This window comes from Pituophis catenifer, unplaced genomic scaffold, assembly GCF_029215685.1.
Source record: "Pituophis catenifer annectens isolate HBS135680 unplaced genomic scaffold, rPitCat1.0.hap2 SCAF_2, whole genome shotgun sequence".
Taxonomy (NCBI): Eukaryota; Metazoa; Chordata; class Lepidosauria; order Squamata; family Colubridae; genus Pituophis; species Pituophis catenifer.
In genome coordinates, this window is record NW_027256882.1 from 290,046,888 (window position 1) to 290,069,667 (window position 22,780).

Genomic DNA, 22,780 nt, shown 5'->3' on the forward strand with positions numbered 1-22,780 from the left:
AACCACTTCATAAACGCATGGCACAACATAGGAGAACAAACCCATCAGGACAAGATTCAGCAGTCCATCTGCATTTAAAAGATATCAGCCACTCTTTTGAAGACAGCAAAGTCCATATTTTGGACAGAGAGGACCGCTGGTTTGAGAGAGGCAATCTATGTCAAAATTGAACAGCCCTCTCTCAGAGGGGGAGGGATATTACATGCATCATCTCTCTCCAGTCTACAACACAGTCCTTTCAGCAGTTCCAAGAAGGCTCCACACCCATTTGCACTACTCAAGTGACCCTGAGGACACAGGCAAACCTCCAAGTGGCCTCAACGACTCTCTAAAAAGAATGCAAATGTCGAGCTGTCTGCAAGGAGTATAAATCCTTCCATTCCCCACCACCCAGTCAATGTTGAAGAAGCTTTTTGGATTCTCTTTCTTTGTAATAAAGAAACTGTATATTTGATTATTCATGTAATAACCGCAGTTAGAATTTTATTTGCACAAAATTGGAAAGAGATCCCTCTAGATGAAAAAGTGATTAAGAAAATATTAGATTGTGCAGAAATGAAAAGATTAACACTTGCAATTCAAGAAAAGGAAGAATCAGATTATTATAATATATGGGAGTTATTTTATTAATGGTTAGAGAATAAATAGCTCTGCAGACAAGGCACTGTAATTTAACACCAGCTGTCTGCAATTAAAGTAAGTTCGAATCTTGCCAGGCTCAAGGTTGACTCAGCCTTCCATGCTTTCTAAGGTAGGTAAAATGAGGACCCGGATTGTGGGGGCAATAAGCTGACTTTGTATAAACTATACAAAAGTATGAAGGCTATTGCTTAACGCACTGTAAGCCGCCCTGAGTCTCCGGAGAAGGGCGGCATATAAATCAAATAAAAAAAAATTAAAAAAAAAATGAAAGCAATGTATTGTAAACATAGACAAGTAAAGAAAAGAAATGTTAGGTTTATGTTATTTTATCAGTATTACTCTGTTTTCCCCAAAATAAGACATCCCCTGATAATAAGCCCAATCACGCTTTTGAGTGCATGGCAATAAGGCCAAGCGCTTATTTCAGGGTTCAACAAAATATAAGACAGGGTCTTATTTTCATGGAAACATAGTATTATTATTTAGTATTAATATAAGAATGAATGTAAGAAATGAATATGGTGGTAAGTTTAATTGTTAAGACACACAGAATTTTAAACTCAGATGACACACTAACGTAAGATGGAATGTGTGTATTAAAAGAAAAATGTAAAATTATGTATGTATGTATGTATGTATGTATGTATGTATGTATGTATGTATGTATATATATTAAATGTTTACCGAGACACCTGGTCTACCCCAACATGTGGCAAAATATATATTTGGTATAAAATATATACACTGCTCAAAAAAATAAAGGGAACACAAGCAGAAGACATCCGAGATCTGAATGAATGAAATAGCCTTATTAAATACTTTGTTCCTTACATACAGTAGTTTTGTGTTCCCTTTAGTTGTTTGAGCAGTGTATAAACTACTGTATGTAAAGAACAAAGTATTTAATAAGGCTATTTCATTCATTCAGATCTCGGATGTCTTCTGCTTGTGTTCCCTTTATTTTTTTGAGCAGTATATATATATATATATACCGTATTTTTCAGAGTATAAGACACACCTTTCCCCCCCAAAAAAGAGGGTGAAAATCTGGATGCGTCTTATACTCCGAATGCAGCCCCACCCAGCTTTATTTCAGAGGTTTCAGAGACTGAAAAAAGCATCAGAAACAAAGCTTCAGAAAAGAAGCCCCCAAACAGAGCTTCAGAAAAAAAAAAAAAAGCCTCCAAACAGAGCTTCAGAAAAAAAGCCTCCAAACAGAGCTTCGGAGGCTTTTTTTCTGAAGCTGTTTCGGAGGCTTTCAGAGGCAGAAAATAACGTTTTTTTTTTCTGAAACAGAGTTTCAGAAGTTTCAGAGGCAGAAAAAAAAAAAGAAAAAAAGAAAAGAAAAAAAAGCAAGGTACAGAGCTCACAACCAAGGAAACAGAAAGTCCAATTGCACTTTTAATAATAATAATAATAATAATAATAATAATAATAATAATAATAATAATAATAATAATAATAATAATTATTATTATTATTATTATTATTATTATTATTTCTATACCGCCCTTCTCCCGAAGGACTCAGGGCGGTGTACAGCCTATTTAAAAACACAGAAACAGAACAACAATTAAAATTTAAAATCATTAAATAATTAGGCTCCAATTAAAATCCCAGAAATTTAAAATACCCCAATTTTGGGACAACCATGACCTTGGATGACTGACAACCTCCACAGAATCTGAGATTTCTAGGTTTTATCAGTGCCCCAAAGGAACATGGACAGAAAAAGAATCTACCCCCCAGTTATAAACTCTCCCAAGCCCCAAGCCGGTGGACGGAATTGTGTAGCTGAAAACAGCAACGTTATGATACGAAGCCCGGGAGAACGATTTGACTTTATAGATCGCACGTTGGCTCAGAAAACATTTTTTTCCTGCTCGGGGGAAAAAAAAGGAGCAGCGCAAAAGGAGAATGTAGCATTTAAATAAGAAGGGGAAAAATGGGCTCGAGAAAAATTTCAGAAGCCGATTAAAAATTTAAAAAGGAAGGAGGAGGAGGAGGTGTCTCAAAAGGCAAACCAGAGCCAATAATTATAATGAAGAAAAAAAAAATTAGATGCAACATTTCCCTCCCTTCCAATCTGCAAGATGCAAATACATTGGAATGGCTGAACCTATTTTATCTCCTGTTGTGGTGTCATTACAATAAAACGTCCCTCTGCACCAGTTAACACACACAATAAAAGTGGACAGAGAGAGAGAATGCTCCGTGCACGGAACCTGGTTATGAACTGAGAAAATATACCAACCCAATTAAAGAACATTTTTTCCCATTAGTATTATGCGCTACAGAATGCGTATCGGCAAAAGAGCTTTGAGATAAATGCAGAAGTTATTCATGTCGTGTTAATTTGTATCCGTAAAAGATGCGACAGGGTAAGTAATCGGTTTCCTAGTGCGCTATAGATGAATTTTCAGTTGTACAGGTAGTCCTCAATTTACGACACTTGATACCAGAATTTCTGTGTCAACACTGAAGCTGAGGCCATCTTTGGGGCTTCAGGGTTGCCTCAATGGAGATGAGGGTTAGGGGAGGGGGGAATAGAGATAGCTGGGGTGGGGGTGGGGGCGGGAATTTGTATCCAAAACAGAACAGTTTCCTCTGGGAACCAAGGACATTCCCACAGGTGGCTGGAGAGAGGAGGAGTGAAGTTACCAAGCAACCGGACAGAGCTTTGATTGGACCATGTGACTGACTGTTTGAGAAAAGGGGGAAAACGTTTCCTTTTAATTCGGTGAAAACCGCGGGAATAGTTAGAGTCGGTTTTCACCAGTCATGTGCCAATATGATATATCCAATAAAACTGTTCTTTAAGGAATCTACTGCCTCAAGAGTTCTGTTTGCTACGGGTATGTTACTCGGAACCCTGACATTCTGTTGTTAAGCAAGACAGTTGTTCAGTGAGTTGCGCTTGATTTTACCTGTTTGGCCACAGTTCAGAAAATTGCTGTTAATTGTTAAGGGAATAGTGCCGTCACTAAGTGAATACTGGCTTCCCTCATTGACTTTGCTTGTTGAAAGCTGGCTGGGAAGGTCTTAAATAACCCAAACTTGGATGACATGACTTGCAACAGTTGTAAGTGCGAGGATCAGTTGTAAGTCCCTTTTTTTCAGCGCCGTCGTAACTTCAAACAATTGCTAAACGGATGGTTGTAAGTTGAGGAATACCTGCAGTTGGCTTTATTCTTTTCTCTAAGAGTTAAGTGGCATCTGAAGGTCCACCATCAAGTAAACCAATTTCAGAATATTAGCCTAAATGTTAAGAGATCCTAGATTTAGTGTGGTGCAGTGGCCTAGAGGTGGAGATCTCGCCTCAAAATCAGGAGGCTGTGAGTTCGATCCTAGGTAGAGGCAAATATTTCTCTCTCTGGGCATAATGAGAATATATCTGCTGAATAAAACTCCGTACTGGTGACAGGAAGTGCATCCGGCCAGTAAACACTCAGCTGCCCAGACACCACCGTGCAAGGGATTATGGGATCATTAAAAGAAGATGATATCAAGCTGAAGGGGGTCAATCTGGAACAGAAACTGCTAGAAATAAATCTTTAAATAGACGTTTATATCTAAGGGTGAGGACAGCAGCAGAAGGAAGCTGAAGAAGCTTAAATAAAGAGAATTTAAGATTGCACCAAAGCCATTTTATTAGATTTGGCATATACAGTCAACATACATTATGTTGTTGTATGCAAAATGAAAACTTTCGCTCTCTTCCCGTCAGGAATTTGAAGTCCTTCGCTGATATCTTTTGAGGACTTTGCTTTGTTCTAAAGGTCCAGATCTGATGAGAGCTTGTTTCTAAAAAAGGAATCCGTAGGAACTAATCTACTCTAAAAGGGAGGTCCAACTGAAGTTTGGACAAGTTTTAGAAATGACTCCAAACTTCCATTCCAAGTTCATAAGCTTTGGCCGCACATGTCTCTCCATAGTTGCGTTTTTGTTCAGTAATAAGTGCACAGATGTCCTTCAAAAACCATTAGACATTTATTTTCTTCTTGTCATTGGGGTTCTGGATAGCACTGCCCTGTTTTCCAAACTGTGTCTGATAACCGAGAGTGAGGAACACATACCCCTGTCCTAGTTTGGAATGGCAGTTCTGGATAAATTCATTATCCAAGCTAGAAAAGTTATATCCTTTTTTGACGTTATCTTCAGGAGTTTCAGGAAGCAGCTGGAGGAGAATTTTTTTGCCTTCGGAAGTGATGAGGTCTCATTTTCTCCAGTACTGTGTGAGGAAAAGAGAAAGAATATATATATATATATTAAAAAATGTCCCAATTATATTTATTTTTTACTTTCATCAGTGGGATTTAAGCTGAAGTACCCTGGGCTAACAAGGAACAGACTCAATCAGAGATGGGTTTCATACGATTTTACCACTGGTTTGCCGCGCACCGAAAATGCGTGCAGAAAAAAATGCCTTCTGTACATGAGCTTTGCATGCGCTTTGCGTGCATGTGGGTGGCTTAGAAATAGGACAGCATAGCACCGGGGTGGATGGCTGGGCAGTGGAAGTGGAAGTCACCACTTCCGTTTCGCCCGAACCGGCTGAATACCACCTCTGGACTCAATGCTTTCAAAGGTTGGGAAACTTCTGAATATTGGAGGTTTTAAAGAAGAGGTTGAATAACCCTTTGCCTGAAGTGGTAAAGGGTTTCCTGCTTGAGCAGGGGGTTGGACTAGAAGACTTCCAGGGTCCCTTCCGACTCTGTTCTTCTGTTATTATAATCACAGAATCATAGAGTTGGAAGGGACCTTGGGGGTTTTCTAGTCCAACCCTCTATCTGGACCAGGGATCAGCAACCTGCGGCTCTGGAGCCGCGTGTGGCTCTTTCACCCCTCTGCTGCGGCTCCCTGTCACTCAAAATATGCGTCACAGCCGCCAATGTGCGACACCTGCCGGCACGAGCTTTTCAACCCTCAGTAGGCCAACCATGGATAAATCCAAGAAAATAAGTTTCCGAAGACAACAGAACGTTTACTTCAACTACATATGCTAGTTTTACTTCATATGCTACGTTTACTTCAACTACATATGCTAGTTTTGTGGCTGCTGAAGAAATAGTCAGGCCCGGGAAGGGTTTTGTGGCTTCCGGTGTTTTCCTTTCTGTGGGAAACAGGTCCAAATGGCTCTTTTGAGTGTTTAAGGTTGCAGACCCCTGGTCTGGACAAATGGTAGTTCAATCTCTTCTTGAAAACCTCCAGTGTTGGAGCACCCACAGCTTTGAGAGACAAGCTGTTCTATTGATTAATCATTCTCACTGTCAGGAAATTTCTCTTGGTGTCAGGTTTGCCATCTTCGGGACCGCCTACTACCACCAATAGCCTCCCACCGGCCAGTACGCTCTCATAGAGAGGGACTCCTCCGGGTGCTGTCAGCCAAACAGTGTCGGCTGGTGACCCCTAGGGGGAGAGCCTTCTCTGTGGGGGCACCTACCGTCTGGAATGAGCTCCCCCCAGAGATACGGAGGATCCCGGATCTGCGCACCTTCCGCCGCGCTGTGAAGACCTTTTTATTCCATCAAGCGGGCTTGGCCTAATCTCCTCCCTCTTTTAATATGTAAATTTTAATCTGTTTTTAAATTATTGGGGTGTTTTAATTTGTCCAGGCCAAAATGATTTAATTTGATTTTATCTGGTTTTTAATTTTTTTGTATTTATGTATTTTATTGTTTGGCTGTTCACCGCCCTGAGTCCTTCGGGAGTAGGGCGGTATACAAATCAAATAAACTAAACTAAACTAAACTAAACTTCGGCCTGGCGCCTTGCTGGCATCCTGCCATCAAACACTAGGGGGTATGGGGGGGGGAATGAACAAATGGGCAATAAACCTGTGTCAGTATGTGATGGAAATAGGGAGGGGGGGAAGACAGCTTGACGAAGAACAGAGTTTAGAACCAGTTTGTGCCAACATTCAAGGCCATGCACCCTTACAGGAACATCTCAGCGTTCTCAAAACATCTAGGCAAATCTTCATTGGCTGAAGACAGACTGGTCATGGAGGGAGGGCAGTGGTGGGTTGCTCCTGGTTCGGCCCGGTTCAGCCGAACCGGTAGCGGTGACAATGTGACGTCACCGAACCGGTTGTCTGTAACTGGGAGCCGGCCCCTCCCGTCCGCCCCCGCTTTATTCCTACCTTTATTCCTTGGTTTTTAGCCCAGCTGATAGGCGTGGCAGAGTGGATTGCCGCAGCTCAGCTGGCCAGAAACCTAACACGCTTGTGCGGAGCACGCAAGTTTGGCGTGCGTGCGAATGAAGCAAGCACGCACACGACAATTGCGCGCAAAGCAAGTGCACGAAGAGAACCAGTAGTAACACCAGTTGGAACCCACCACTGGGGGAGGCATGGGATGAGGGAAAACCTTTTGTATCTTTTAAGTGTGAGAAATTTAGTTCTAGCCTGACTTTACTGCAGCCAGCATCTTTTAGTAAAAGAACCTATGACTTCAACCAAATGGAGTCGAGGGTCTTTCTCGCCTAAGGGATCGGACTGGGGCAGGACTGACACTTTAGTTCCAGGTTGGATTTCCCTCCGAGGAGTTTCCACCCATTGTTTCTTGTCCTGCCCTCTGGTGCTTTGGAGAATATTTGACCCCCTCTTCTTTGTGGCAGTCTCTCAAATATTGGAATATTGCTATCATGTCCCCCTAATTCTTCTTTTCTCTAGACTAGCCAAACCCAAATCCTTCAACTGTTCTTCATACGTTTTAGTCTTCAGGCCTTTGATCATCTTAGTTGCTCTTCTTTGCACTTTTTCCAAAGTCTCAATGTCTTTTTGTAGTGTGGCGACCAAAATTGGTTGCAGTATTTCACTTGTGGTCTTAGTAAGGTTTTATAAAGTGGTACTAATACGTCACATGATTTTGATTCTATGCCTCTGTTTATACAACCAAGGATTATTGTAGCTTTTTTGGCTGCTCCTGCACACTGCTGGCTCATGTTCAAGTGATCATCCACTAGAACTCCAAGGTCCCTCTCCCAGTTACTGTTTTTGAGCCAGGTTTCGCCTAATCTGTACTTCTACCTTTGGTTTTTCCTGCCTAAATGTAAAACTTTGCTTTTCTCCACATTAAAATTCATTTTGTTGGATAGGGCCCATTGTTCAAGTCTGTCAAGATCTTTTTGGATCCTGAGCTTGTCTTCTGGGATGTTGGCTATTCCTGCCAGCTTAGTGTCACCTGCAAATTTGATGAGTTCCCCTTCTATTCCCTCATCTAAGATGTGCATGGATGATGTTGCCTGGTTGGGTAATAAAATGTCTGCAAGAAAGCATCCATACTCAGAGAGCACCAAGGACCCAACAGTTCAACCCTGAATTACAAATATTCTCTTCTATTGATACCCAGTTGATGGCCGTTGAGAATGGAACTTAATTTTCCTAACTACTTCTCTTATTGTTCTGACCTAGGCTTCCTGAGTCAGTAAAACACACAAGTAGTCCCAAAAACCTCTTTTATTGCAACAGCTGTGAATTCTGTTCATTCACAGATAAGTCCCAAATAGTTGTAAACAGTCCTTCAGGATAATCACCCACCTTTATCTCCCTTGACACGCTGCCAAAGACCTAATTGGCAAAGCCACACGGAGGCCAGAATCAAACAGAGCTTCAGGCTTTAAACTGAACAGAATTAACAATGTTGCTTCCTGCAAAGGCCCACATGCCTTTGCTCCTTTTTTAAGTCTTATGGGAGGGGACAATCATCTCCAAGCCCTACTCCCAAGTTGTTCCTTTGTTTTAACTGTTCTTGCCTTCTGGCAGCTCTGCGCATGCGTGCACTGGGAACAGGCTCCCCCTGTTCCTCTGCCTCGCTGAGGTCCGACTCTGGAGGCTCCGGAGGTAGCACATACCTCCCAGATGGCCCTTTCTCTGCCTCCGACGCAGAGCCCTCATCCAAGCCTTCCCCAGACTCCAGGACTGGCCCATAGTTCTCCCCAGCCTCCTCACTGTCCAACTCTGCTGCCAGCTCTGCAGGCTGCCGGCGGACCACAACACTTAAGTTTGAAGTTACACCTGTCCTCCATGAGAAGATATGATATTATCAAGTACCTCAACCTGTGTTCCTTCAAACCCTATGAGACAATATTTGGTTTCTTTCTCTGCATTATATCTGGCGAGCTTTATTAGTCTGACAAAGTAGGGAAGAGAAGGAAGGAACAAGTTAACATTTACCTGGCAAAAAACCAAGAACAGAGAGAGGGGGGAAAAATGAATCTAAGTGTGCTCAAAGGGATACTGAGGCATAATACTTAACGCTAAAATAGCTGTTTTGAGAGTGCTTTACATGAAATTATCTTGGAGGAATTTTTACAAACCAGCATAAAAGGCTGGGCAACCTTTTGATGGCCTGGGGAATATTTAGCTTTCTGAAGGGAAGTAAAAGGACTGTCTCTATCTATCCTATCATCTATCTATCTATCTATCTATCTATCTATCTATCTATCTATCTATCTATCTATCTATCTATCCATCCATCCATCCATCCATCCATATATTTATCATATCTCTCTCTCCCTCTCTCTCTCTCTCTCTCTCTCTCTCCCAGCCCACTCCCCAAATTTGAGGAAAGAGGCACCAGATTGATTTTTCTCCTTGCTTTCCAAAGTTGTGCGAAACACGTTTCAAACTCAAGCTACAGTTTTTCGTGTGTTTCTCGCATCAAGGCGCTTATTGCTAATTTACAGTGCCTATTGATAATTTATCATACTTATTGGTTACTTGTTCTGTTTGAAAGGTAAATGATTTTTTTTTTTAAAAAAAAATGATTTTGATGGTACAGCAATTGAGTTTGGTAAGCCATTCAGAAGAGCTCTGTAGGAGGCAAGCAGGCGGAGTTAAATGTATCATCAGTTTGGAATCATTGCATAACCACAAGAGATCCAAGTCCAGCCTCCTGTAAATTCCCTTGACCTTTATCTACGGTAGCACTATTTTAGGATTCATGGCAGGTGCAAAGAACCAGGAGCATTTGTTGAGTTCAAAGCACCAAAGAATGTATTACTGAAGGTAAGGTAAAGTAAAGTAAGGTAGGATGGATGGGATGGGATGAGATAAGATGGTAGGGTAGAGTAAGGTAGGGTGATGTGATAGGATAGGTAGGGTGTGTAGAATAGGGTGACACGATAGGAGAGGAGAGGAGAGGAGAGGAGAGGAGAGGAGAGGAGAGGAGAGGAGAGGAGAGGAGAGAAGAGAAGAGAAGAGAAGAGAAGAGAAGAGAAGAGAAGAGAAGAGAAGAGAAGAGAAGAGAAGAGAAATCCATCTGGTCTACCCCAACATGTGGGAGGGAGAATACTGCTTCCCTTTCGCCTTTCAGCTCCAATCCAGGAGCCCTCAAGCAGTCGCATTCACCACAAACCATTTTATACCAAATTTATATTTTGCTGATAAAGAAATAAAGGGAGACTAGTATAGATCTATTTCAAGCTATTTAACTCTCATCAGCTAGCCATACCCTTACTTGGATTCGAACTTGGGCTGCCTGCATATTAGGCAGTTGTATTAACCTCTGAGCCAGAAGCTCTCCTCCCTTCATCAGCTTGAGCCAGGGGAAATCTCTAAATAGCTTGAAATAGATCTATACTAGTCTCCCTTTATTTCTTTATCAGTGAAATATAAATTTGATATATATACATACACACACTCCCATACATTACACACACATGCACATCTGCACACACACACACACACACACACACAAACACACACATATACCCTGAAAATAAGATCCTGTCTAATATTTTTTTGAACCCCGAAATAAGTGCTTGGCCTTATTTTTGGAGAGGTTTATTATTTTGGGGCACGTGGAGCAAGATGGGGATCCTCTTGCTGTCTTACCTGATTTCCAGCTCTGTCTCCCTAACCCTAACCAGAGGAAATGGCGGGAACCGGCTGCTCATGCTTTTAAATATTTTCAGGGAGGGCTTATTTTTTTTTGGGGGGGGGGGTTATTTTAGTGGGAAAAAGGTTATATATGTATATCAGTGTCCATTTTGAATATATAGAGGAAAGAAGAAAGCTGAGAGAGAGACCAATACATCAGAATGTGGTCAAGTAATGATTACAGCTGAACGGGCACTATGTAAGGGTCAACAGAATTCATCGGGGCCTGGATTTGGATCTCTTTTGGCTGCACAATGATTCCAAACCAATGACATGTTTAACACCGCCTTCCAGCTCATCTCCTACAAGCTCACAAAGTGACATATATTTTCTGCAATAGGTTAAAACAATGGCCAATGATTTTGGACAATGGCATCGTCATGTGCATTCTTTTAGAGAGTCATTGAGCTATCTATATTAAAACTGAACAGCACTCTCTCAACAGAGGGGAAAGGATACGAGATCATCTATCTCCAGTCTACAACACGGTCCTTCCAACAGTTCCAAGAAGGCTCCATACCAGTGGTGAGTTGCTCCCGGTTCGCACCGGTTCACAAGAACCGGTAGTAAAACTTTGTAGTAGTTCGGAGAACCGGTAATAACATTGGCTGGCCAGGCCCCTGAACCAGTCGCCGCTCGCTTACCCTGCCCACCTCATAAGAGGCTTTTTTTTTTTTTACTTTTAAAAGCATTTTTCCTACAACCTCTTCGGTTGAAAAAATGCTTTTAAAAGTAAAAAAAAAAAAAAAAAAAGCCTCTGACGATCCCAGCTGAGTTGCCTGATCGTCAGAGGCTTCTAAAAGCATTTTTTTCTACAACCTTAAGAAGTTGCTTTTACTTTTAATGCTTTTAAAAGTAAAAAAAAAAAAATTGGCCACGCCCACCCAGTCACATTACCCCCCACCAAGCCACGCCCACAAAATAAGACATGCCCACAGAACCGGTAGTAAAATTGTTTAGAACCCATCCATACTCCACACCCATTTGCATCACACAGGTGACCCTGACGACACAGATAAATCTCCAAGTAGCCTCAACGACTCTCTAAAAGAATGCAAATGACCAACTGTCTGCAAGGAGTATCAATCCTTCTATTCCCCATCACCCTCTCAGACTTGGAGAAGCTTCTTGGATGAGGAGCGAAACGTCTTCAAAGAAAAAACCAGAAAGTCTAGTTGCCTCTTGAAAAAAGCACATTTGGGATTATCTTGGAGAGTAGTCGCCAATAGGAAACTAACAAGAAACTGTCAAGAATTGGCGTGCGGCTCATAATACAGCATTAGAAAAACCCCAGTAATAAGTACGTGGCTTCCAGTGACATTTTCCAGTTAATTAAACTTGGTATCAGATCAGGAATCCTATATATTTACTTAGGGTTGGTGGTGATTGGAGTGGGAAGGAAGAGAGAGACTCATAAACCGTAGGGTGAAACAAAAATTGGCAGGACAGTAGGTTACGCAGTTGGCTCAGATAAGAGGTTTTAATAAGTATCTGTTCTTGGAGAAACTGTCGACTTCATGAGTCACTTTGCGCAGGAATTAAAGCACCAATTGATTCTTCTTCTAATTAAAAGAAGAAACTTGCCAGGCAGAACCAAGAGTAACGCTCAAGAAAATGTCCATGGAGATTCTCAGTCATATAGGTCATGGTTGTCCCAAAGGTGCTTTTTCAGGAGGCGACTGAACTTTCTCGGGGTTTTTTTTTTGAAGATGTTTCACTTCTCATCCAAGAAGCTTCTTCAGCTCTGACTGGCTGGTGGGGAATGGAAGGATTGATACTCCTTGCAGACAGTTGGTCATTTGCATCCTTTTAGAGAATCGTTGAGGCTACTCGGTGACCTTCAGGACACAGATAAACCCCCAGGTGGCCTCAACAACTCTCCAAAAGAATGTAAATGAATGTTATGAAGAGTCTCTGAGCCTCGGTAGAACAGCAGAAGAAGAAGAAATATCTTTGCAATGTATTTTGTCTCCGGGAGATTGGGAGTTGTAGTTCTGCCTTAGGCACAGGGGAGAGTTGCTGAGGGTTCGCAGGGGTTTGGGAGAACCTCTAGCTAAGATTCTGTGCAGTTTGGAGAACCCCCAAATCTCACTCCTGGCTGGCCCCGCCCACCCCGCCCCTCCCAGGAGTCCCCACGTGTCCTATTTTGCATACAGGTAAGTGCAGAGTGCACGTGGAGGCTCGGGGAGGCCCATGAAAAATGGGCCTAACAGAAGTTAGGGAATGTTAGAAAAGTTTTTAGTTTAGGTTGTAGAGATCAATAAGATCTTGGAATGTCCCAGCAGCTACAATTAAGCCAGATTTCTTTTATCAAGAAAAACTTTGTTTATTTAAAATCAATAAACTATTTACATTTTAAATCACAGAACATTGTATCTTGGTCTTTATTTATTTCTGAGGTAAATGTGCCTAGAGCATAATCCCTTCCTCTCTCTTTTCTCCTGTGTGTCTCCCCTGTGTCTCTCCTGTGTGTGGCTAAAGGGGGTCATACTTATAGGGTGGCTAAGCCACTCCCCCTTCAGTCCCTCAGACAAAATGGAGGGAAAGTATAAACACAAAACCATCCTTCCAGTATAGACAGTGTGGTTCAGTGGCACTGTTTCAGATAATTATCTGACAGGGAAGGCCGGAAATGGGCCCATTTCTGGCCTCCAGAGGGCTTCCGGAGCCTGGGGAGGCCGTTTTCGCCTTCCCGGAGGCTCGAGGAAAGCCTCCGGAGCTCGGGGCAGGAGGCCAAATAGGCCACGCCCACCCAGCAACTGGGCAGGGAACCCCTTGCTAAAATTTTTGAAGCCCACCCCTGCTTAGCCATGAAAGCCAGCTGGGTGACTTTAGACCAATCATCGGGAGACGGTGAGTTGTAGTCCCATTTTAGGCGTGAAAGCTGGTTAGGTGACTTTGGGCCAATCCAGCCCCTTCCTCACAGCCCCAATTCACCTCACAGAGTTGTTGTGGGGAATGTTGTGGCTCTGTTGCCTGAGCCTGGGCTATCGACAGATGCAGACTCTGAGAGTGAGGGGGAGGAGTTGGCAAGACCTCCCTCTCCAGGACCTTCCTCTCTGGCAATGCCTCCGGAGGACACCGAAGGCCAAACGATAGGCTCAGAGCCAAGCACGTCCCCGCAGCCACAGGTGGACAGCGATGAGGAAGATAAGTGCTGGCTGGACCCTCGCCAGAGGCGCAGGGAGAAGCGTGCGCAGCAGAGGGAAAGGCGTGCCAGAGATTATCTGAGTCACTGGACCACACCCCACAGGGTATAAATGTGGGTGTGGTGGCCGGTTCAGTTTGTGACAAACAAAAACTGGAAATAATCCATGATCTCTGCGTTACTGGACTTTGCCTGCTTTATCGGACTGCATTTGCACTAATCCTTGTATTACTGACACTCTGCCTGTTTTATCGGAATGCTGCAGTCTAATCTTTGTTTTGTGTGAGTAAAGTCTGAATTGGCAGCTAGTCACTGGGTTGCTGCCAGCTTTATCATCAAAGAGTTTTGTCGTGTGGCTTATTAACTCCGGGCCGTCTGTGGGTGTGTGTGCGTGGTACAGGGACAGAACAGGGAAAACAGGAGGAGGAAGGTGTGTTGGATACGTTCCCCGTGGTGAATTATTTATAAAAATAATAAAGCTGTGCTTTAATGGACTCCCACATAAAAGAGAGCTGGGAGTTACCCTTGTAGTTTCCATGATCTGTACCTTATCTCTAATTTTTGCATTCAACTTCTTTACTGAAGTATTTCTCGTTTCCTTGAATAAGGCTCGACAATTGGACAAGGAGAAACAAAAGAGGGAACCTTCCAGAAGGTCTCCCATTCCTATTCACTCCTAAGTTTGAGGGGAAGGAAGTGCCCCAGTGACTATTATTAAACCACTTCGATGCTGAATTCCAGCAGCGTTACCTCATAAAGACTTCACATCAAACGTTGGGGTTTACGTTTGATCTGGCTGGGGATTAGCCATCACGGTTCTCAGGAGAAAACATGGTTGCCTTCCTAAGCTGGCAATCCTTAATTGTGATAAATGAGGAGGAAAGAGGGATCCAAAGTTTTTACCTGAGCAAACTTGTGGATCTGTTCCACCATCGCCGCAAAGAGAGCATGGACGCTTTCGTCGATCAAGCTCTGCATGTAGTGGACAGCTTCCTCGTCAGACAGATCCAGACGGAACTTGTCCTGAACCTGAGAAGAGCAAGAAAAAGGGAGCTAGAAGATGACTCTGAATTGATGATCATCTCCACAAGATAAGCAGAAAATTTTAATCTCTATCTCCCTCCCTAACAGTAACAGAGTTGGAAGGGACCTTGGAGGTTATCTAGTCCAACCCCCTGCTCACACAGGACACCTGTACTAGGGATTCAAACCGCCGAACTGCCGACCTTTCTGATCGACAAGCTCAGTGTCTTAGCCACTGAGCCACCTAGTCAGGCTAGTCAGTCCCTCCCTCCCTCCCTCCCTTTCTCTTTCACCTTCTCTTTTTGTCCTGTGTTCTTTCTCTGTGCTTAGTTGTTTTCTTGTAGATGTTTCATTACTCGATTAGGTAACACCATGAGTACTAAAAATACATTTCCTAATTGGATAATGAAAGGACCGCAAGAAAATAAGTAAGCTCAAAGGCAACAAGGACACTACATGATTCCAGAGCTACAAAAATTCTCTCCATCTGTCTGTCTGTCTGTCCATTCGCCCATCTATCATCTGTCTGTCTGTGTCTGTCTGTCTGTCTGTCTGTCTATCTGTCTATCTATCTGTCTGTCTATCTATCTATCTATCTATCTATCTATCTATCTATCTATCTATCTATCTATCATCTATCTATCTATCTATCTATCTATCATCTCTCTCTCTCTCTCTCATATCCATCTAAAAACTGCAAGCAAAAATCCATATTATGCTCACCTTCCTCACTGTGTCAATCTAGAGTCACCAATTCTAACAGAAATCCAACCTTGTGAATGTACAAACCCCACAAATTGCACAAGTCAGACATTTCTATATGTGTACAAACACATACATATATGACTGTGTACAAACAGTCATATATGTATGGATATGGATGTATCTGCCAACAACCACACTCCAAAAAAGGCTAACAGCAGGACAGAAGGTATTTGAATATTTGAATTTGAAATCAATTATCTGTAAAATCAAATACCTCCTTCGTACAACTTACTAATTCCCATAACCCTGTATCATTCATTCTCTTTCAATCAGAAAACTGTTCTCATCGACAGCGACCAAACGGAAAACCGCACATAGTTTTCTGTTTTTCCTGCAAAAATGAAAAGGAAGAGAAGGAGGGAGGGAGGGAGAGAGGAGGAGGAAGGGAGGGAGGGAGAGGAAGGGGGGGAAGGAAGGGAGGGAAGAAGAGGGGGAAAGGAAAAAATGGAGGAAGAGAGGGGAGGAGGCTGGGAGAGAGAGGGGGAAGGGAGGGAGGGAGGGAGAAAGAGGGGGGAAGGAAAAAACAGGAAGAGAGGGAAGGAAGGGAGGGAGAGTAGGAAGGAAGGGAGGGAGGCAGAGAGGGGGAAGGAAAAATGGAGGAAGAGAGGGAACAAGGGAGGGAGGGGGAAGGAAGGGAAGGAAGAAGAGGGGGAAAGGAAAAAATGGAGGAAGAGAGAGGAGGAGGCTGGGAGGGAGAGGGGGAAGGAAAAATGGAGGAAGAGAGGGAAGGAGGGAGGGAGGGAGAGTGGGGGAAGGAAGGGAAGGAGGGAGAGAGAGGGGGGAAGGAAGGGAGGGAGGGAGAAAGAGGGGGGAAGGAAAAAACAGGAAGAGAGGGAAGGAGGGAGGGAGAGTGGGAAGGGAGGGAGGGAGGGAGAGAGGGGGGAAGGAAAAATGGAGGAAGAGAGGGAAGGAGGGAGGGAGAGAGGGGGAAGGAAGGGAAGGAGGGAGAGAGAGGGGGGAAGGAAGGGAGGGAGGGAGAAAGAGGGGGGAAGGAAAAAACAGGAAGAGAGGGAAGGAGGGAGGGAGAGTGGGAAGGAAGGGAGGGAGGGAGGGAGAGAGGGGGGGAAGGAGGGAGGGAGGGAGAGAGGGAAGGAGGGAGGGAGAGAGGGAAGGAGGGAGGGAGAGAGGGGGAAGGAAGGGAAGGAGGGAGAGAGAGGGGGGAAGAAAGGGAGCGAGGGAGAAAGAGGGGAAAAGGAAAAAAACAGGAAGAGAGGGAAGGAGGGAGGGAGAGTGGAAAGGAAGGGAGGGAGGGAGGGAGAGAGGGGAAGGAAAAATGGAGGAAGAGAGGGAAGGAGGGAGGGAGGGAGAGAGGGAAGGAGGGAGGGAGAGAGCGGGAAGGAAGGGAAGGAGGGAGAGAGAGGGGGGAAGGAAGGGAGGGAGGGAGAAAGAGGGGGAAAGGAAAAAAACAGGAAGAGAGGGAAGGAGGGAGGGAGAGTGGGAAGGAAGGGAGGGAGGGAGGGAGAGAGGGGAAGGAAAAATGGAGGAAGAGAGGGAAGGAGGGAGGGAGAGATGGGGGAAGGAAGGGAAGGAGGGAGATGGGGGGAAGGAAGGGAGGGAGAGACAGAGAGAAGGGGGGAAGGAAGGAAAGAAGGAAGAAAGATGAGAGAGGGAGGGAGGGAGGAGGGAAAAGAGAGGAAAGGAAGAAACAATGAAAGAAAGGGAAGGTTGTAAACTTGGGTGGGTGACTTGCTTTATGGCCATCACACTTAGGACCATAACGGGCAGGCTCCATTTCGGTTCTAAATTGAGAGTGACCTGTTTGTATGTGTCGCAGCCAGCTAGCTAAGCACTCTACTTTGATTGCTTTGTAGAAGAGAATGAGTAAAGCAAACCCCAGTTGTGCTCTTGTACTGCTAAATTGGTTGCAACCTCTGTTGCTTCAAGGAAATGTGCAATTAACGTGCAATTCAATTAAGAAGGGAAGAAATTGGCACAAGGTAAGAGAGGATTTCTTTGGGAGGTCATTGCAAGATCAAGATGAAGAAGGGCAGACTCCATGTAGAAAATGTCCTACAAGGCAGGTAAAATCTTGGAGAATAAGAGAGTTAGAAGCAGGGGTGAAATTCAGCAGGTTCTGGAGAACCGGTAGCGGAAATTATGAGTAGTTCGGAGAACCAGCAAATACCCCCTCTGGCTGGGGCCAGAGTGGGGTAGGAGTGGAGATGTTGCAATAGCCTTCCCCCAGGAGCGGGGAGGGAGGGAATGGAGATTTTGCAGTATCCTTCCCCTGGAGTGGGGTGGGAATGGAGATTTTGCAGTATCCTTCCCCCAGGAGTGGGGAGGCAATGGGGATTTTGCAGTATCCTTCCCCTGGAGTAGGGTGGGAATGGAGATTTTGCAATATTCCCCCCCCCAGGAGTGGGGTGGGAATGGAGATTTTGCAATATCCTCCCCCCTGGAGTGGTGTGGGAATGGAGATTTTGCAATATCCTCCTCCCAGGAGTGGGGTGGGAATGGAGATTTTGCAATAACCTCCCCCAGGAGTGGGGTGGGAATGGAGATTTTGCAGTATCCTTCCCCCAGATGTGGAGTGGGAATGGAGATTTTGCAATATCCTTCCCCCAGGAGTGGGGTGGGAATGGAGATTTTGCAATATCCTCCCCCCAGGAGTGGGGTGGGAATGGAGATTTTGCAATATCCTCCTCCCAAGAGTGGGGTGGGAATGGAGATTTTGCAATATCCTCCCCCCAGGAGTGGGGTGGGAATGGAGATTTTGCAGTATTCTTACCCTGGAGTGGGGTGGGAATGGAGATTTTGCAGTATCCTTCCCCTGCCACGCCCACCAAGCCACACCACGCCCACCAAGCCTTCAGAAAAGGACTAGGGGCGACATGATAGCAGTGTTCCAATATTTGAGGGGCTGCCACAAAGAGGAGGGGGATTCAACTTATTTTCCAAAGCACCAGAAGGCCAGACAAGGAACAATGGATGGAAACTAATTAAGGAGAGAAACAGCCAAGAACTAAGGAGAAGTTTCCTGACAGTGAGAACAATTAATCGGTGGAACAATTTGCCTCCAGAAGTTGTGGGGGCTCCATCACTGGAGGTTTTCAAGAAGAGACCGGACGACCATTTGTCTGAAATAGTATAGAGCAGTGATGCCTAATCTTTTTGCCATTGTGTGCCAAAAACGGGGGGAGCACGGTGTGTGTGTGTGTGTGTGTGTGTGACGTGCCCACACCCATAATTCTATGCCCCCCTTGTATGTGCACGTGACCTTCCTGCGCTCCCCCCGCTTTTGGCACGCGATGGCCCAGTGGGCCCAGTAGGCCCGTTTTTTGCTCTCCCCAGGCTCCAGAGCCTCCCTAGGAGCCTGGGGAGGGTGAAAATGGCCTTCCTCACCCTCCCCAGAGGCCCTCCGGAGGCTGGAAATGGCCCGTTTGCCGACTTCCAGACTGGAAGGCCTGTTTTTTGCTCTCCCCAGGCTCCAGAGCCTCTCTAGGAGTCTGGGGAGGATGAAAATGGCCTTCCCCACCCTCCCCAGAGGCCCTCCGGAGGCTGGAAATGGCCCGTTTGCCGACTTCCAGACTGGAAGGCCCGTTTTTTGCTCTCCCCAGGCTCCAGAGCCTCTCTAGGAGCCTGGGGAGGGTGAAAATGGCCTTCCCCACCCTCCCCAGAGGCCCTCTGGAGGCTGGAAATGGCCCGTTTGCCGACTTCCAGACTGGAAGGCCTGTTTTTTGCTCTCCCCAGGCTCCAGAGCCTCTCTAGGAGTCTGGAAAGGGCGAAAACGGCCTTCCTCATCCCCCTCCACCCGAGGCCCTCTGGAGGCCGAAAACGGCCCGTTTGCTAACTTCCGGAAGTCCCACCGATATGGCACGCGTGTCCACTGATATGGCACCACGTGCCACCTGTGGCACGCGTGCCATAGGTTCACCATCACGGGTATAGGGTCTCCTGCTTGAGCAAGGGGTTGAACTAGAAGATCTCCAGATCCCTTCCAGCTCTATCTGCTATGTAGAAAAAAAAAATAGACGATTTTGTTTGAAGTCTGAGCATTTGCGGAAGCATTTTAGCACAAATCCAAAATAAAACATTAAGTGAAGCAGGCAGAATTCAAGCATACAATTCACAGATGGCATTTTGCACACTTGGGCTTTTGTGTGTGTGTGTATGTGGGTGTGGGTGTGACTTTCTATTAAAACCCGACCTTCATTTAGATAGCAGTTAAGATTATAAATGCCTTCCTAATAAACAGTATCTTAGAAAGGGGAAGAAGATAAAGAAATTGAGATATAATTTCTGCAGTGCTTCTACAGAGGCCGTTACAATTATCTTTCCAATAGCATCTAATTAGGTATAGATTTTGGACCATTTGTAACTTCTGACACTAAAGCCGGAGGAAAATGGAAGATTGCAAGTTATTGGTCCAATATTGGTTCCCAGACTATAAAGAATGATAATTCAATCTTTTCGATTCTAGCCACAATTTTTCCCTTTTAGGATTGATGGATAAAACAGTTAGAAAAGAAGTCATGGCAGATTATTTCAGCCCCTAGGACAGGGATGGTTAACCTTTTTGCCATCACGTGCCAGGAAGGGGGGTGGGGCGGGGGAAGTTCGCAAGCATGCACGTGCCCACACCCATAATTCTATGCACCCCGCCCTGCGCATGCATGCATGAACCCCCCCTCCCCGCCCACCCCCCCCGCTCCTGGCACACAATGGCCCGGTAGGCCTGTTTTTCTTTCTCACCTGGCTCCAGATCCTCTCTATGCATCTGGGGAGGGCAAAAACAGCCTTCCCCACCCCCTCGGAGGCCCGAAACGGCCCGTTTCCCAACTTCCAGTTGGACAGGAAGTGACATTTTTTGTTGTCCCCAGCCTCCAGAGACTCCTAGAGAGGCTGAGCTGGCGTGCCAGGTGACATGGCCCCGTGTGCCACCTGTGGCACGCATGCCATAGGTTCACCATCACGGCCCTAGGATGACTGCAGTGGGATTATTACATACACAGATACGGAGAGATTTGATGCTATGGAGGAATGGCTGGTGAAGCTGACAGATCTTGTTAAGACGCATAAACTTCGATTAGCAACAGAGGAGAATATTTGTAGCTTTGGGTTGAACTGTGGGGCCCATGGTGCTCTCTGAGCTTGGTTCTTTTCTTGCAGACATTTTGGGACCCAAGTAGGTAACCTCATCAGCGATAGAAGGAAATGGGGTGTGTGGAGAGGAGGACGACGACTGTGGGATCTTTGGTGTTCTGTGAGCTTGGTTGTTTCTTGCAAACGTTTCATGATCCAACTAGTTAACATCATCAGCGCTAGAAGGGAGTGGGGTTTGTGGAGAGGAGGAGGAGGAGGAGGAGGAGGAGGAGGAGGAGGAGGACTGTGGGGTCCTTGGTGCTCTGTGAGCTTGGTTGTTTCTTGCAAACGTTTCATGATCCAACTAGTTAACATCATCAGCGCTAGAAGGGAGTGGGGTTTGTGGAGAGGAGGAGGAGGAGGACTGTGGGGTCCTTGGTGCTCTGTGAGCTTGGTTGTTTCTTGCAGATGTTTCATGACTCAACTAGTTAACATCATCAGTGCCAGAAGGGAGTGGAGTTTGTGGAGAGGAGGAGGAGGAAGAAGAAGAGGAGGAGGAGAAGGAGGAGGACTGTGTGACCTTGGTTGTTTCTTGCAGATGTTTCATGACTCAACTAGTTAACATCATCAGTGGTAACCTTCCTCTGAAAGACTATTTATCAAGCCTTGCGGACTGTAAATGAAAGTAATTTACAGTTGTATAAATAAAAGAGGTTTTGCGGGACTAAGATTGTGCTTTATACTTTCTAAGGAAGCCTAGGTCAGAACAAATTGTTATGTTCAGCAGTAACCCAATACCACCTATTTTGTATTTGGTTCTCATTATATGTATCCCTATTTTCCCCAGTTTCACCACATCCTGTTCTTTCAATAAAGCATCCAGATCTACCCACATGGTCCGTTTTATTGGAGGATAGGTGGGTTCAGCTGCAGGTTGAGCTGCACACAGACTAACGTGAAGCGAGGATAGAACACTGTCTCAATAAATTTAAACTACCAACAGAGGATACAACATGTGGGACTTACTAGCAGATAATACGGAAAGCAGAAAGTGATTTTCCAAGGCTTTAGCGGGTCTTTGGGAACATAGTAAACTGCAAAGGCAGCTTTTAAAACTGATACACATCACAACTTCCTGGGATGCTTTCCATTAGTGTCAGTCTGAACTGCAATTTTTGCTCAACAGCGTGGAAGATCCCTGATAATACAGCTCCCTCCTCAAGCAAAGATTCTCCAGGGCATTTAAACAAAATGAGCCTTTCAAACATCTTTCTACTGACTTTGCTTGTCCATATGTGGCTATCAATCCAGAGTTACTGGAATTACTGATGCCAAGACTGGTTTTACCTACTATCAAAGATGCCAGCTTAATAAACAGCAGTGAATCAGGTTCGATAAAGGTTAGCTCCAGTAAGTAGTTTACACTTCATTTGTTCAGTGGCCTCACTGCTATCTCTCTCTCTCTCTGTGTCTATCATCTACAGTATCTATCTATCTATCTATCTATCTATCTATCTATCTATCTATCTATCTATCTATCTACCTACCCATCCATCCAACCATCCATCTATGCATCTCTCTCTCATTTGTTATCTCTCTCTCTGTCTACCTACTTATCTTATCTATCTATCCATCCATCCATCTATCTATCCATCCAGATAGATATAGATAGATAGATAGATAGATAGATAGATAGATAGATAGATAGAGATAGATAGATGAGAGAGAGAGAGAGAGATGGGAAGGAAAGAAGGAAGGAAGAAAGGAAAGAAGAAAGGAAAGAAGGAAAAGAGAGAAGAAAAAATGAAAGGGAAGGAGGGATAATTATATGCAGTAGGTTCATTGCCCCGAGTTATTTGCAAAAATCATAAAGGCAGGATATAAAATAGATAGATAGATAGATAGATAGATAGATAGATAGATAGATAGATAGATAGATAGATAGAGATAGATGAGAGAGAGAGAGAGATGGGAAGGAAAGAAGGAAGGAAGAAAGGAAAGAAGAAAGGAAAGAAGGAAAAGAGAGAAGAAAAAATTAAAGGGAAGGAGGGATAATTATATGCAGTAGGTTCATTGCCCCGAGTTATTTGCAAAAATCATAAAGGCAGGATATAAAATAGATAGATAGATAGATAGATAGATAGATAGATAGATAAGATAGACAGACCCATCGATAGATAGATAGATAGATAGATAGATAGATAGATAGATAGATAGATAGATAGATAGATAGATACCCTGTTTCCCCCAAAATAAGACATCCCCTGATAATAAGCCCAATCGGGCTTTTGAATGCA

At 44.6% G+C, this 22,780-nt stretch overlaps 1 protein-coding gene across 1 annotated transcript in view; it reads right to left on the reverse strand.

The window, feature by feature from the left end:
• Nucleotides 1–4,307: 4,307 nt before the first annotated feature.
• The window catches only part of PIK3C3 (phosphatidylinositol 3-kinase catalytic subunit type 3), a 125,848-nt gene continuing 107,375 nt past the window's right edge, over nucleotides 4,308–22,780 (reverse strand). Inside the window, exons 24-25 of the mRNA XM_070936007.1 lie at nucleotides 14,577–14,702; nucleotides 4,308–4,873 (exon numbers count right to left, since the gene is read on the reverse strand). Of these exons, the coding sequence (XP_070792108.1) occupies nucleotides 4,859–4,873; nucleotides 14,577–14,702 (141 nt within the window). The 3' untranslated portion in view covers nucleotides 4,308–4,858. The remainder of the gene's footprint in view (nucleotides 4,874–14,576; nucleotides 14,703–22,780) is intronic.